Genomic DNA, 14,154 nt, shown 5'->3' with positions numbered 1-14,154 from the left:
CAAAGCAGTGATGTGGTTAGCACTTCCTGAAGGCCCACGTGATCTAGGGACTCAGAGGAGAAGCAGAGAGCACAGCACAGAGCAGACTTCAGGGAACATCGTGCTTAGGAATCCGACCAAGAAGAACGGAAGTTCAAGGTCAAGTGAGGGCACAGAAAGTCAATGGCCCAGTAGCTTAGGTAAGTGAAAGGCTGTGAGGCACTCTCTAAGACATGCCAGCAACAGGCATGACTCCCGAGCATGCCGGCAGCAGTGGCAGGTCTTAACATCTCCACTCCAGACATACCTTGTTTCCGAGGTAGGCCTTAGGCGCTGCCCAGTAGTACTGCGAGGCCAGCCTCTTCATGACTGCAGTATTGTTGATGCTGACCCAGTGTTGTCCCCCCAACGCATCCTGCTGGGACTGGATCACACTTGGACTGACCAAATCTGTGACCAGCCACCCGGACATATCTTTCACCTTACAAAAAAATAAATCAAGGATTTTGTCAGATGAAACAGAAATCCCCTGGGATTTCACTCAGTTCGATTCCTTAAGAACTAGTCAGGCAACCGTCAAAAGCAGGTAACCCAAACCCTAACACCATAAACCTCAAGGGTATGTATTTTAAATTAAAAAAAAAAAAATCAAAGGATGTAATAATGGTTGGACATCCCTAATCTAAACACCCCAAATCTGATATGTTCCAAATTTAGAAAGATTTAGAGCATCAACATCATGTCACAAGTGGAAAATTCTACCCCTGAGCTCCAAAAATGAGAGGCAGCCAAAGTGCAAGTGCACTCAAGTGAGTATGTGGAATGCTTTCCAGGCCACATGCATCAAGTATGTATAGAGGAAACATACACACACTGTATCTAGACGCAGAACCCCTCCAAGATGTCTCATTACGCACAGGCAAACCTCCTGAAGTCTGAGGCACTTCTGGCCTTGAGTGTTTCAGAAGAGGGATGCTCAACCTGGAAAACGTACTACAAGAACTGCCTTCTATGAATTCCAGCTCTTCCTCATCACTTCTTGTTTCACACTCAAATGCCGAAGATGCACCGTAAGAGCCCTCAGCTCCTATCCTCCCAGTCTGTCACCTGCACAGAGGTGACCAGTGGTCTCTGGAGCGTGGCAGGCACTGTCCTTCCATCACCAGGGAGAACCTTGTGATGACCAGCTCCTCTCTAACTCCCAGCCTTGGCTCCCCACTCAAAGTCATCACCGCCCCTGCACCAAATACTCCTTGTTCCTGAAACACCTGCCTGCCCTCATCAGCCCTGTATATTCCCACACACACGCACTAGAGTGCCCTCCATCCTGTCCCCCTGCTTCTCTGAGATGGTGCATTCTCATGATGCCCAGGCCCTACTAGGGACAGGTGGGGTGAGATCCGGCCTTCTCCCTTGATTCATTTCCCCCACAGAAGAAATACAAACACAATGAAATCTGTGATACTCATTATTCTGATAGGGGAATGCACATGAGAACAAACACCTCTTAGCAAGCTGGGAAGCATGCTTTGATCTATGCCTTGCTGGTCCACAAGGGTGAGGGTGGCATGACAGGCAAGCTCAGCCTCATGGCTTTGCCTACACAGCTCAGAGCGAGCACGCCTGAGGTAACTTGCTCCTTCAATCCCGCCCCCAGATAGTGCCTCCCACCTGGCCGACAGGCCACGAGAGGCTGTCACAGACATCGGAGACGCCAAAGCAGAAGCACTCGGTGCAGCCCTGGGGGTTTCTCTCGTTCAAGTTATAGAATCCTGGTTTGCAGCGATCACAGTCTTTCCCTTCAACGTTTTCCTGCCAGAGAGGGCCAAGATCATCGTGAGTCACATAGATCCAGATGCACAGAACAGAACGGCACTCACAGAAAGGACACTGGGTGATCCACAGACACGGAGAATAACATAGAAGCTCAAAGTACGCACGAGGACACGTGAAGACAGACCGGAACAGGGGCGCGAAACAAAATCATTGACTTGTATAGCCAAGAACACCACTGGAACTGTTACAATTGGGTCATGACATTTAAATTGTTTTGTTTTGCTTTCAATCTTCCAGTTTTACTGATACTGAAGAGGGTGGCACAATTGTCCGTGCCACTTGTCAACTCTTATGGTTCCTACGAAGCACACAGGCCTCAGGCTCTGCATACATGAGTGACCATATGGTGCGCATCAGGAAGTACCAGGAACCACGGAGAGGTTGTTACTGACCTCACCCAGCCAAATGAAAGCCCTCACAACAACTCTACTCAAAAATCAGTTCTTAGGGCTCAATTCCTTTTTAAGGGAAATCCAAAATAAGGCTTTTGGCCCTTAATTGGTGTTTTTAGAGACTTGACAATCCACAGAGCTGGAAAAGGGTGTTGCAGAAGAATGAAGCAAAGGCGTGCCAAACAGCATGCCACTTTCATCTGGGAAGGTCTGACCATGCCTCTGGAAGAGAAGGCCACCGTCAAGAGGTACTGACAGAAATCCAGGTGCCCACTCGCTGTGAGATGCTCTGCACAAGGACCCATCACTTGAGCTGACATGACTTATGCCAGTCTCAGGAAACCAAGGAAACAAGGCTTGCACACTCACCTTGCAGTCTCTGGCCTGCACACTCACCTTGCAAAGACACGGCTCGGTGCAGGGATCATCGTTGACGCTGCCAGCTGGGCTGCACTCACAGCGGACGCAGTTGGGGTAACCCCTAAAGCCAAACTGGCAACGATCGCACTTCTCTCCCGCATAGCCTTCCTTACAGGCACACTGCCCTGGCCACTTGCCTACAGAGAAAGCAATGACAATGATCTGACAGGAAGGTCAAAGAGGTCCAGAGCAGGAGTGCAAGTGTTCTCAAAAGGGTCTGAAAATGCATCTCCTAGGTCATCGCATCTCAGCTCAATCACTACTGCTCAAACACAGAACAGAGAGAGCATGAGCAAATGGCCATAGCTCTGTACCAATAATACTTTATGTAAAAAAAAGTAGGAGGTATACAGATTTGGCCCTTGGGCTGTCATCTGCCAAACCATGGTTTAAAAAAGTGGGAAGGAAGAAGAAGTAGGCACAGGGGTTGACAGGAAGGTGAAATTATGCATGGATTTAGAAAAATTTGACCTAACTTCACCATATTAAGCACAGAGATATCATGCAAGTCAGTCAATCCACCTAAGAAAACCGCTGAAGAAAGGAAAACATATCCATGAATGTTCCTAGCAGCATCACTCACAACAGCCAAAAAATAGAAACAACCTCTATCTGTCCATCAACTGATGAACGGACCTGTACACGTGGCATATCCATAGCTTGAAATGTGGTTCAGCAATGAACAGGAACACTGTACCGAGTCATGCTGCCTCAATGATGAGCCTGAAAACATTATGCTAACTGGGAAAGACCTGCCACACACACAAAATCCACATTTCCCACAGTCCCATTTACTTGCACTGTCCAGCATCAGCAAATCTAAAGAAAGATGGTAGAGAAGTGGTTGTCCAGGGTTCAGAAATGGAAAGTAGAAGCAGATGGGGAGTGATCACCAATGGGAAAGGTGTTTCTCTACGGGATGATGAAAATGCCCTACAGTTAGGTTGCAGCAAGAGTCACCACAGTGGGTATACTAAAAATACACTGAAGGGTATGCTCTAAATGGGAGAACAGTAATAACTTATAAGACTTAAGAAAAACACACAGAAGACTAGTCATCGTGGCACAGAGTGGTTAGACCGCTGTTTTTCACACCAGCTCTCCATATCCCAGTACTGGTTTGAGTCCTGGCTGCTCCCCTTCCCATCTAGCTCCGTGCTAATGTGCCTGCAAAAGTAGCCAAAGAGCCTCACATGTTTGGCCTGTGCCATCCAGATGGAGTTCCAGTCCAGTCTTGACTTTGGCCTGGCCCATTCCCAGATGCTGTAGTCATTTGGAGAGTAAGCCAGCAGATGAAAAGTCTGTATCTTCCTTCTCTTTTTCTCTTTCTCTCTTTTCCATCTGTTTCTCCCTCTCTCCCTGTTACTCTGCCTTTTGAATATGTAAATTAAAAAAAAGAGCCCAGAGGCAAATGGCTATGGGCTTTTGTTTTCTGGTTACATGACCTCCGCCAAATTACTCAGCTCTGTTGAGCCCTAAGTTTCTTGCCTATGGAATGGGTTAAATAATTTCTCTCTAAAGTTGAAAAGCTTAAGTGACATATTAAAAAAAAAAAAAAGCCCCATCAGGGTAATTGTCACCGCCAACACCACATCACCATGTCTCTCATCATCCTGCCATCCCCGGGTACACAGTGTCAAGGTCAGGTGTGCACTGTGCCGGGGCACTCCTAATGGGGCCCAGCAGTGCCCATCCATCCCTGCCAGTCAGCATTAGCTCAACCTGCTGGTGACCGAGACAGCTGGTGCCACGGAAGTCCCTGAACAAACAGGATCTGGTCCGGGGGCTCTACTATTTGCAAGTCCAACGCTGGCTTTGAAAGGCAAAGAACACTGACGTTTATAAAGATGGCTTGAGGAGCCATGTGCTTGGTGAGATGATGAGTTTCTCCCCTTAAGAGCTAAACAGAGCGGTTGCTGTTGACTGTGTTGTGTAAATGGCTTTAATAAACTGAGCCTTATTTCTTATTTTGAATGCTTGATGATCTGCTCAAATTTCATTACCCCCAACACGGTCACACCTCACCCAGTCACACTTCCTGTTTGGCTTACAGTACTGCCTTCACCACTACCCATGCATTTGGCTAGTGACTACCTGTAAATAGGGGCCTTGATCATCATATTCCGCTCTAAAAATTCACTGCACATAACAGTAGGTACTTGATAAATATCTGATGAATAAAGAATCTGTAGAAAATGTTATCACCAAATGGAAATATTCCACAAGGTATACACTCCTCATTTAAAAATTCAATTAAAAGCACAAAAAGGACATGAGTACTTACCGTTGTGTATTTCAGAATGGAGGTCATCTTTAATACAGACAGAGCTGAGGGAGCCCACGGGGTCACAGTCACAGGGATGACAAGGCTCATTTTCATAAGGAGAAACCTGAAGACGGAGGTCCCCGGGATTTAGCTTACTGGAACTAAGGGTGATATTGGCAATAACACCAACTGCAGTGCCCATGACCCAATACTGGATTTTCATTCCAGTGGAGGGTCATTACAATGATTTTGTGTACTGGGCAGGTGTAGGATTCAGAAAATACAGTGGTCCCAAGTCAAGAAGCCCCAAACATCTCTGAGGGTGACAGCAGTTAGCACCATTCTTTGCTACTGCCACTGCCATACATCCCTGCTCACTATCACAACTACATCTTAAGGGTCACCTATAAGCAGACCTCAACAAGCACTCATGTAATAGCCTCAAGATAAGTCCACTGAAGATGGGCAGCACAAGGACATACAGATGTGTTGGTTGCTAGCTGAAGCTTCAATGTCTGACACTAGTATTACCAGAGATCACACTGCTAGGAGGACCCAAATTCATGCTACATAACACTGAGCATTCTATACGAGCAAGCAAACAGGAACAGAAGAAAAACAGTAGTCTGAACAACACAGCTGGCTTAGCACGAGCAGAAGTATCACAAAGGGAAATGAGTCTCCCAAGCAGAGGTTGAGACTTGGAAAAGTCTCCTCTGGCCCATGCAAGGCAATGCAGGTTAGCCCTGGTGAAGACAGAGGCTTACTTTGTGTGGTCTGTAGTATCCATCAAGGCAGGTTTCGCAGTTGATGCCCATGGTGTTCTGCAGGCAGTTGATGCAAACCCCTCCTCCTGTGAACTGGCCCGCAGCATTCAGACTTCTCTTCTGGCTGGCAACATGCTCATCGTAGTAACAGTCTGTGGCTTTATTGTGACAATTACATTCTAGAACAAGATTTTGACATCTCCATTAACAGACACAATCCATCCTATACAACAAAGACCTTTACCTCCCTAAACATCTATGAGCATAAATTAAACGGAAACTCCAGTAAGTTCTTTGAAGAGGATACAGATGACATACGTTAAAGAGGGCAGCTGGGAAGAGATGCCAAAGTGACAAACTTGCACACCTGTTTCACTCAGCAACTCCTCTTGGGGGATTGTCTTTTCAGAAGTGCTTACATGGTAATGAATGGAACATTACATGGTTATGAATGGCATATACAGGATTAGTCAGTTCAGAGTTTATGTTAAGAGATTAGTAAGTCAAGACACTCATCAATAGGTAATGTAAATTTACATGCATTGAAAAGTAGCTGCTTAAATAATAAAGTATATTGCATCCTAAATTGCTGTTCTGAAAAGAATTTAAAGATTTGTTGTTCAAATGTGGAAAATCGCCTGCATAGTATATCACCTGCGTAAGATTCGTACTGCCAGTACGAATGTATTACCAGGTGATTGATTGCACAAAAATGTAAGAAGAATCCTTCAGTGAATGATAAAATGTGAGAAAGATTACTTACATGAAATAAGTAATGATTTTGACTATGTTGCCTCAATCAGATGTTGGAGGCCTGTAACGATTTCGTCTATTACAACTGAGATAACAAAGCTGAATCCAAATTATCTTTAGATAAAGGAACACATGTGAACGGCAGCATTTGACCAAAGAGCAAGTCCATGAGGATGCACTTAGGCCTCCACGACAAACAATTTTTGAACTTCTGAGAAAATCGGAACTCAAGTATGAAAGACATTGAGATGTCCAAAGCTCAAGTGCAGTAAGAGGAAAAGCCAACTTAACAGAAGTATGACAAGAAGAGAAACAGGAAGAGAAACGTTGGTCCTCTCGCTCCCAGGGCACCTGCCTTCACACATGTTTCCGGAAGACACGGTCCCAGGCCTCCAGGGCTGCTGATGGTAGCCGGGACAGCACACGTTGCAGGAGTCACCGCACGTGTTATGTTCACACTGACACTGCAGTTTCTGCACAACAAGGAAGACAGCAGGGCATCAGCAAACAGTTGTCCAGACTTCATTTCAAAGAGGAACTCTGAGCCAAACAGCAGGGCACACTTCAAACCAGGGGATGCAGGACCAGACCAAGCAGCACTCACCTTGAGGAGAGCCAAGTACACACAAAACCTGGTTATAAACACAACTGATGAGGAATGTGATCAGCCTGTTACCAGTTAATGAACAAAACCATCTTCTAAAAAATACCTGGATTTTTAAAAATCATTTATTTTTACTTGAAAGTCAGATATACAGAGAGGAGGAGACACAGAGAGGAATCTCTTTCGCCTCCTGGTTTACTCCCCTAGTCGCCACAAAAGCCAGAGCTGAGCTGATTTGAAGCCAGGAGCAAGGAGTCTCTTTCAGGTCTCCTGTGCCCATGCAGGGTCCCTAGGTTTTGGGCTGTCCTCCACTGCTTTCCCAGGCCACAAGCAGGGGGCTGGATGGGAAGCAGGGCCGCTGGGACAAGAACCAGCACTCACGTGGGATCCTAGCGCATGCAAGACGAGGACTTTGTCTGTTAGGCTACTCAGCCAGGCCCCACCATACCTTGACTTACAGGATGGTGAACTCTTAATAATTTTCTTGGTATTTATCTAGTTTTTAAAGATTTGTTCATTTTATTTGAGATATTCCATCCACTGTTTCTCTCCCCCATATGGCCAGAATAGCCAAAGCAGGGTGCTTCAAAGCCAGGAGCGTCTTCTGGGCCTCCCACGTGGGTGGAGACACCCAAAGTGCTTGGTTATCCTCCACTGCTTTCCGAGGCAGGGAGCTGAATAGAAAATGCAGCAGCCAGGATTAGAACTGGTGCCCAAGGTGCTGAGCTCTTTTTTAACCACCAAAAACAGAATAGTCCTATTCAAAAAGCACAGAATTAAAAACAAAACTAAAAAGTAACTTCATACAAGTGTTTTGAAAGCAGATGCTGAATTGTCATTTTAATATTGTACTAAAACAAATAAAAGTTCAGTTTCTCTTGATTTAGTACCACAAAAATGGAAAGGGAAAAAAACAGGAAGAAGAGAATCTCTCTTTACAAAAACATAGATATCATTTAATAACTGCATCATTTTGCTTACAGTAAAAAAGAGGCTTCAAAGTTCATCAACATGTTGAATTATACAAAGTTTATATGATGGATATTGTACCATCAAAAAGATCACAGTAAGGAATTAACTAGAAACATTGGCTCCAAACAATTCAAAATGAAAATGGTTAAAAGAAATCAATGATCTGAAATCTTTTGGCACATAATGGTACACCTATCAATGTTTGCCTTGAATTTAAAAAAAAAAAGGAATAATGTATTTATCATAACAGCTTTGATTGTGAAATTGTAGTAAAATGTAAAACAGAACTCACCTTTGTGGTTTCATCCCATGGACAGCTACTAGCATGGCCATTGCAAATGCACATGCCTCCAATGGAAATGTCTTTGATTGAATAGTAATACTGAGGAAAAACAAGTTATGAAAGAACACTTTACTCCATGATGTGAAAGGCTGGCATGCCACTGAGTATCCCAGTTGGCTTAAGAACCCAAATGATCATCCTAAATAAAATTCTACATACATTGAGAAACCAGATTTTATGCACCAAGAATCCTTGTGTTCAATTTAAAAAAAAAATACTCAAATTAGCTCATGAACAGAACCCAACTTAGATGTATCTCCAATCAAGGCAATCTTCTTCAAACCCCTTACTATTGATATTCCTAAAAAATTGGGTGAATCAAACACAGAACTGTTTAAAATGGCTAACATATCACAAGATTTACCCCAGAAAGCAAAGTTGGTCAAACACACAAAAATGTAAATACATCACTATTTCAATAGAATGACATGTGAGTGGCTAACCAAGAGCAATTGACAAAACTCACTACATAGAAGCAGGTGGTTCAATGAGAACTGCTGCTCAAATGTTGCTGCTCTGATTATAAGATGTCACATCTACTTTTGATCCGGGTTTCAGTTTCTTAAGAAACTCAGTAGTTAGCTACCCCATACCCTAATAATTCTACTCCAAAATTATGTAGGGAATATGACAATATTTCTCCACCAAGCTTTGTTCACCCAGGTAATATACACCTAACAGATGGACATGTAGCTAACTGTAAGTTATCTCTCAAATTTTTCAACTTAAGATTGAAAAACCTGCACCTGCTGATAATCAGACATGTAACCAGATTAGAAAAGTGAAAGACAAAGACCACTCCCTTCAATCCACCAAGGCATTGTGGTGACAGCATGGGGCTGAGAAGACACGACAGCATAAACAGGCCCAGCGTCCACTTCATTTATTGATTTCTTTATAATTTTCATTTATTTAGTCATTGGAAGGGTACAAAGAGGGACAGAGAACTTCCACCTGCTCGTTCACTCCCCAAAGGCTCCCGACAACCAGGGCCGGACCAGGCAGAATCAGGACCCTTGAACTCAACCCAGGTCTCCCACCGTGGTGCGGTGGCCCCACATACTGAAGCCTTTACCTACTACCTCTGAGGGTGTGCCACACACAGTACAAAGCTGGAAGGCAGAGTAAGGACTCAAACCCACAGCTTGTGATATGGGATGTGGGCATCCATGTGCGGAATTAATCACTGTGCCAGCCAGCCAGCCCAACTATGATCTACTTTAAAGGGAGTATTTATAACAAATGCTACCTAACGGTTCTTGAAAAGATGGTGACATAACAGATGCAGCAGAAAAATGTCAAACTTGGAGAAAACATACAATCACAACGAAAAAGTCCTTTAAACTAAATGAATTTAGCCCGTGATTGGCGCATTGCCATGTACTCACTCGTCGTGTGACAATAGGATCAAGTTCTTTAGGTTCCCGGTGGCTAAGGGTCATCAGATCCGCATTGAGCGTTCGGATGCGCTGTAAGCGCAGGCGGATGTACCGTGCAGAAGTAAATTCCAGCAACTTGGGTGAGAGATCGTCAGCGCTTGGTCTGCCATTGATCAATGAGGTGTGAATCTGAATCAAGATGGAGATGGCAGAAGAGGCCAATGTGAATTTGAAGCATGCTAAAATACAGTCCTGGCTAATTAACTCTGTGATATTCCCTTTTATAAAAGTACTATCTAAAAATCAACACAGCTAAGCTCAGTTTAAAAATCTAGCCAACATTTGTTAACTACTCATGACTCAGCATGATTTCAATACGCCCGGAATCTACTATAAGCTGACCATTGCAGTATCTTAGAGACTGGTGGAAATCTTTTAAGAGGGTCACTCTTCCCAGTGTTAGGAAGAATTTTTTAACATCTAACTCTGATGCAAATTTTAGATTTTTAGAGGCATCACGACACTGGGAGAATAAGAAAGTTGTGCCAACAAGCTTTAATGACATGAGCTCTCCTAAGTCAGGTCTGTTCTGTTTTCTGAAAACTTCCTGCAACGAACAGCACTTGAGAGAGCTTTTGCAGTTGATCGATGTAAGCCAAGTGCTACAAAAGAGAGGATTGTCCTTCATGATGTTAATGTTAAAGAAATGTGTGCCATGTGGGAGTGTTGCACATTGAGCTGTCAGAGTTCTCAGCACCTCCCAGTCCTCCTCTGACACCCACCACAAGGGAGACTGTCACCAAGAACATGGGGAACCACAGGCTGAGGATCTCTAATCTGAAAGTCCAAAATTCAAAATCCAAAATGCTTGGAGCCCCAACATGACACCACAAGTGGGAAATTCCGCACCTGACCTCGGGTGATGAGCGGCAGCCAAAATGCAGGTGCACTGAAATATTGCGTAAAATTAGCTTCAGGTTATGTGGGTAAGGTGTAGATGAAGCATAAATGAATTTCATGTTTAAACTTGGGTCCCATTCCCAACATATTTCATTATGTATATGCAGATATTCCAAAATCCACAAAAAAAAAATCTTAGAAATTTCTGGTTCTGGGAGTTTTAGCTAAAGGATACACAACCCGTGTAAGTATCTTCTAGAAACATTTGGCTCTCCTTAGTATTTCAGCAAATGTTCTTGCCCTGGTGTAATGGGTGGTACCCCCTGTGAGTGTGGATAAAACCAATACGGTCAAGTGTATTCAGAGTGAAATTAGTCATAAAAACACCATTCAAGGCTACCTTTCTTGGGAAAACCTGTCATTGCAGAGGGTACAGTACCTCTCCATGCTCCAGGGGCACCAGCCTGGAGTAATAGGAGGTGCAGATCACTTCATCATCAGCCCTGTACGTGGGTGGTCCCCGCGTGGGAGTTATATTGTAGCGCGTCAAACATTCCGTGTCGCTGACTGCATAATACTGCCAGGGGCTGAATGTGGTGCCATCCAGAGAACGTTCCAGAACCCAGTTTCCAGGGCGAGGGGAGTTAGCAGCTTTAATGATGACATAAGCCACCTGGAAGACCTGGAATAAAGACCACAAAAGATCTCAATGAACAAGTGGTATAAGCAAGTTACAGAAAGATAAGCATGAGATCTCTCTCACTGGTCAAACAGGACGGGGCTGAACACACAGCAATAGGAGGCCAAGGTTAAAGGGGCTGGGGAAGCGGGTGTGGGGAGATTTTGGTCAATGGGTACAAACGTTGAGCTGTACAGGAAGAATGAACTCCAGGGATCTACTTAGAGCCATGAACCTATAAGCTGCTCTTCAGTACTGCACCTGGAACTCACCAAGAGATCCCAAGTGCTCTCATTACACACACAGTAACTCTCAGAAGTGATGCCTACGTTTATTATCGTGAGTGTGGTGATCATCTCACAGCATATTATGTATGTCAAACTGTCAAGTCTTGTCCATTAAACTTTTTAAAATACAGTGTTTTAAATCAGCACCAGCACTGAAAAAACAAAGTGCTTACTCAAAGAACTGTGATAACTGCCCATTTTTTGTTGTGCTTTTCACTATAGTTGCTTGCATAGATTGGTGAAAAAGGTGCTTACGAACATCCTCCTGGCAATAGATGTTTTCAGACAAACTCAGAAAGCACCTGCAGGGTAGTTAAGATGTTGCTTGAGACACCTGTATCCCGGGTCAGGGAGCCTCAGCTGGAGATCTAGCCACACTCCCAACTGCAGCTCCCTGCTGATGCACTCCTTGGGAGGCAGCAGGTCACAGTTCTTGGGTCCTTGTCACCCACGTGAAAGCCTGGATGGAGTTCCCAGGCCCCAACACCAGCCACTGTGTGCATCTGAACCAATGGGTGGGAGATCTCTCTGGCTGCTTGGCTTGTCTCTCTTTCTACCTTTCAAATAGATAAATGAATAGACATTAAAAAGTGCTCACAAATAAACTCAGACTGTTATTAACAACAGTATTAGCATTAATATAATTATGTATTCTAAATGGACAGAATACCATTAAATATATTCTATTAATACTGTTTAATGTATTTCTCATAGTGATTTGCAGATGGCAGTACAAGTCCATGAGAATGGCTACAACCCCCAAACTCCGACATCACCAAAAGCAGGCAGGATATGGAGAACAGGAGCCCTTAGTCTGACCAACGTGAATGCAAAATGATGCAGACATTTTAGGAGAAAGTTTGGTACTTTCTCACACAACCAAGCAAACTCACCGATGACCCCATAACTAGGCTCTCTAGTATTCACCCAGACTAACAATGTATGCCCACACCAAAGCCTGCACACGGGTGTTGATGAGAGCTTTACCTGTGACAGCCACAACTTGGAAGCTACAACACAGCTTTTCCTTCGGTGAATGGACAAACAAACCATGGTCCACCCAGAGAGTAAAATGCGACTCGGTGATGAAGAAAAAGATTTGAGTTCCCAAGCCACAGAAAGACACAAAGTACCTTAAATGCATATTACTAAGCGAAAAAAGCCACTCTTGCAAGGGCCCCCTACGAATGACTCCAAGTGTCTGACACTGAAACGGTAACACCATGCGGACATGCAATATTAAAATAATTTGCAATATTACAGAGGAGGGACAAATAGATGGAGCATGGGTGTTGTTCAGGGCAGTGGAATGGTCCTCTATGTCGCTAGGATGGTGGCCCACAGAAGGGTGGCATTGTGGAATGGCAGGTTAAAGCCCAGCTTGGGATGCCCACATTCTGTAGTGGATCAAGAAAGTTCCACCTCTACTTCTAACCCAGTGCCGGATGGTGCATGCCCCAGGGGGAAGCAGGTGCCCAGAGACCCGGATGGAGTTCTGGCCTTTTGTTCTCAGTCTTTCCCAGTCCTGGCTGCCAGGAGCACTTGGTAAGTGAACCAGCATATACAGATCTCTCTCTCTCTCACTCCTTTAAATATATGTAAGATTTTTAAAACACTCAAGTAATGCACACCAAGAAAGGACCCTAATATTAACTACAGGTTTAATTAAATATCAATATTGGATCATCAATGGCAACAAACACACCACACGAATGTCAATTCCAAGGATGCACCGACCCGCCACAAACAGAAGTTTTGCATTCAACCATTATAGGGAATCCCTAAGGAAGGACAATTCTAGTTCATAAAAGGTCACTCACCCATGAGCAATGACCCCCATTGAGTTAACACTGCAAGTGAGTATGAGGCCATCCTCATTCCCACGCCCTCTGGAAGCCACCCATTGCTTCTCGAGTACATTAGAAGCAAAACACTGTTCTTGGGCTCTTGACAGTAAACACGGGCAAATATTCCCATATTTAATCACCGACATCTAACATCGTGATGGGCCATGATCAGTCACCGCCAAGGCATATGATTAACTAGCCTTTACAAAGCAGAAGTGCCCCTGGGAAAGAAGTTAGGGAAACTTACACAGATATCTGAAACAGAATACATTTACCTTTGTTTTCCAGTTTCACATGCAGCCTACCGCACACGCGGCAAGGGTTTCACTCACGCCTGCTAATAATCTCAACCAGCATCATCGTTACTGTACCCCTTTTACAGATTTGGAAAATGATATAGACAGAGGTCAAGAAACAGTCCCCTGATTTGTCACTGAGAAACCGGGTGGTTCTGCTCCAGAATACCAGCCCATCACATCCACCACCTGCCTGAGCACTGCCTCCAAGATCCACATACAAGGGCCTGGCGCGGTGGCACAGTGGTTAAGGTCCTCGCCTTGCACGCCCAGGATCCCATATGCGCGCTGGTTCTAATCCCGGCAGCCCCGCTTCCCTTCCAGCTCCCTGCCTGTGGCCTGGGAAAGCAGTCAAGGACGGCCCAAAGCTTTGGAACCCTGCACCCGCATGGGAGACCAGGAAGAGGCTCCTGGCTTCGGATCGGCATAGCATC

The 14,154-nt window shown here is 44.7% G+C and overlaps 1 protein-coding gene across 1 annotated transcript in view; it reads right to left on the bottom strand.

Moving 5' to 3' along the window:
- The window catches only part of LAMA1 (laminin subunit alpha 1), a 116,197-nt gene that overhangs the window by 75,420 nt on the left and 26,623 nt on the right, over positions 1-14,154 (bottom strand). The window contains exons 4-12 of the mRNA XM_040970593.1: positions 11,051-11,293; positions 9,721-9,900; positions 8,282-8,371; positions 6,769-6,886; positions 5,661-5,839; positions 4,912-5,017; positions 2,604-2,764; positions 1,651-1,791; positions 287-460 (exon numbers count right to left, since the gene is read on the bottom strand). Of these exons, the coding sequence (XP_040826527.1) occupies positions 287-460; positions 1,651-1,791; positions 2,604-2,764; positions 4,912-5,017; positions 5,661-5,839; positions 6,769-6,886; positions 8,282-8,371; positions 9,721-9,900; positions 11,051-11,293 (1,392 nt within the window). The remainder of the gene's footprint in view (positions 1-286; positions 461-1,650; positions 1,792-2,603; positions 2,765-4,911; positions 5,018-5,660; positions 5,840-6,768; positions 6,887-8,281; positions 8,372-9,720; positions 9,901-11,050; positions 11,294-14,154) is intronic.

The sequence above is a fragment of the Ochotona curzoniae genome, unplaced genomic scaffold (assembly GCF_017591425.1).
Source record: "Ochotona curzoniae isolate NIBS_2020 unplaced genomic scaffold, NIBS_Ocur_1.0 scaffold_4812, whole genome shotgun sequence".
Taxonomy (NCBI): Eukaryota; Metazoa; Chordata; class Mammalia; order Lagomorpha; family Ochotonidae; genus Ochotona; species Ochotona curzoniae.
Note: the sequence above shows the minus strand (reverse complement) of the source record. Positions and strands in the feature narration are given on the sequence as shown.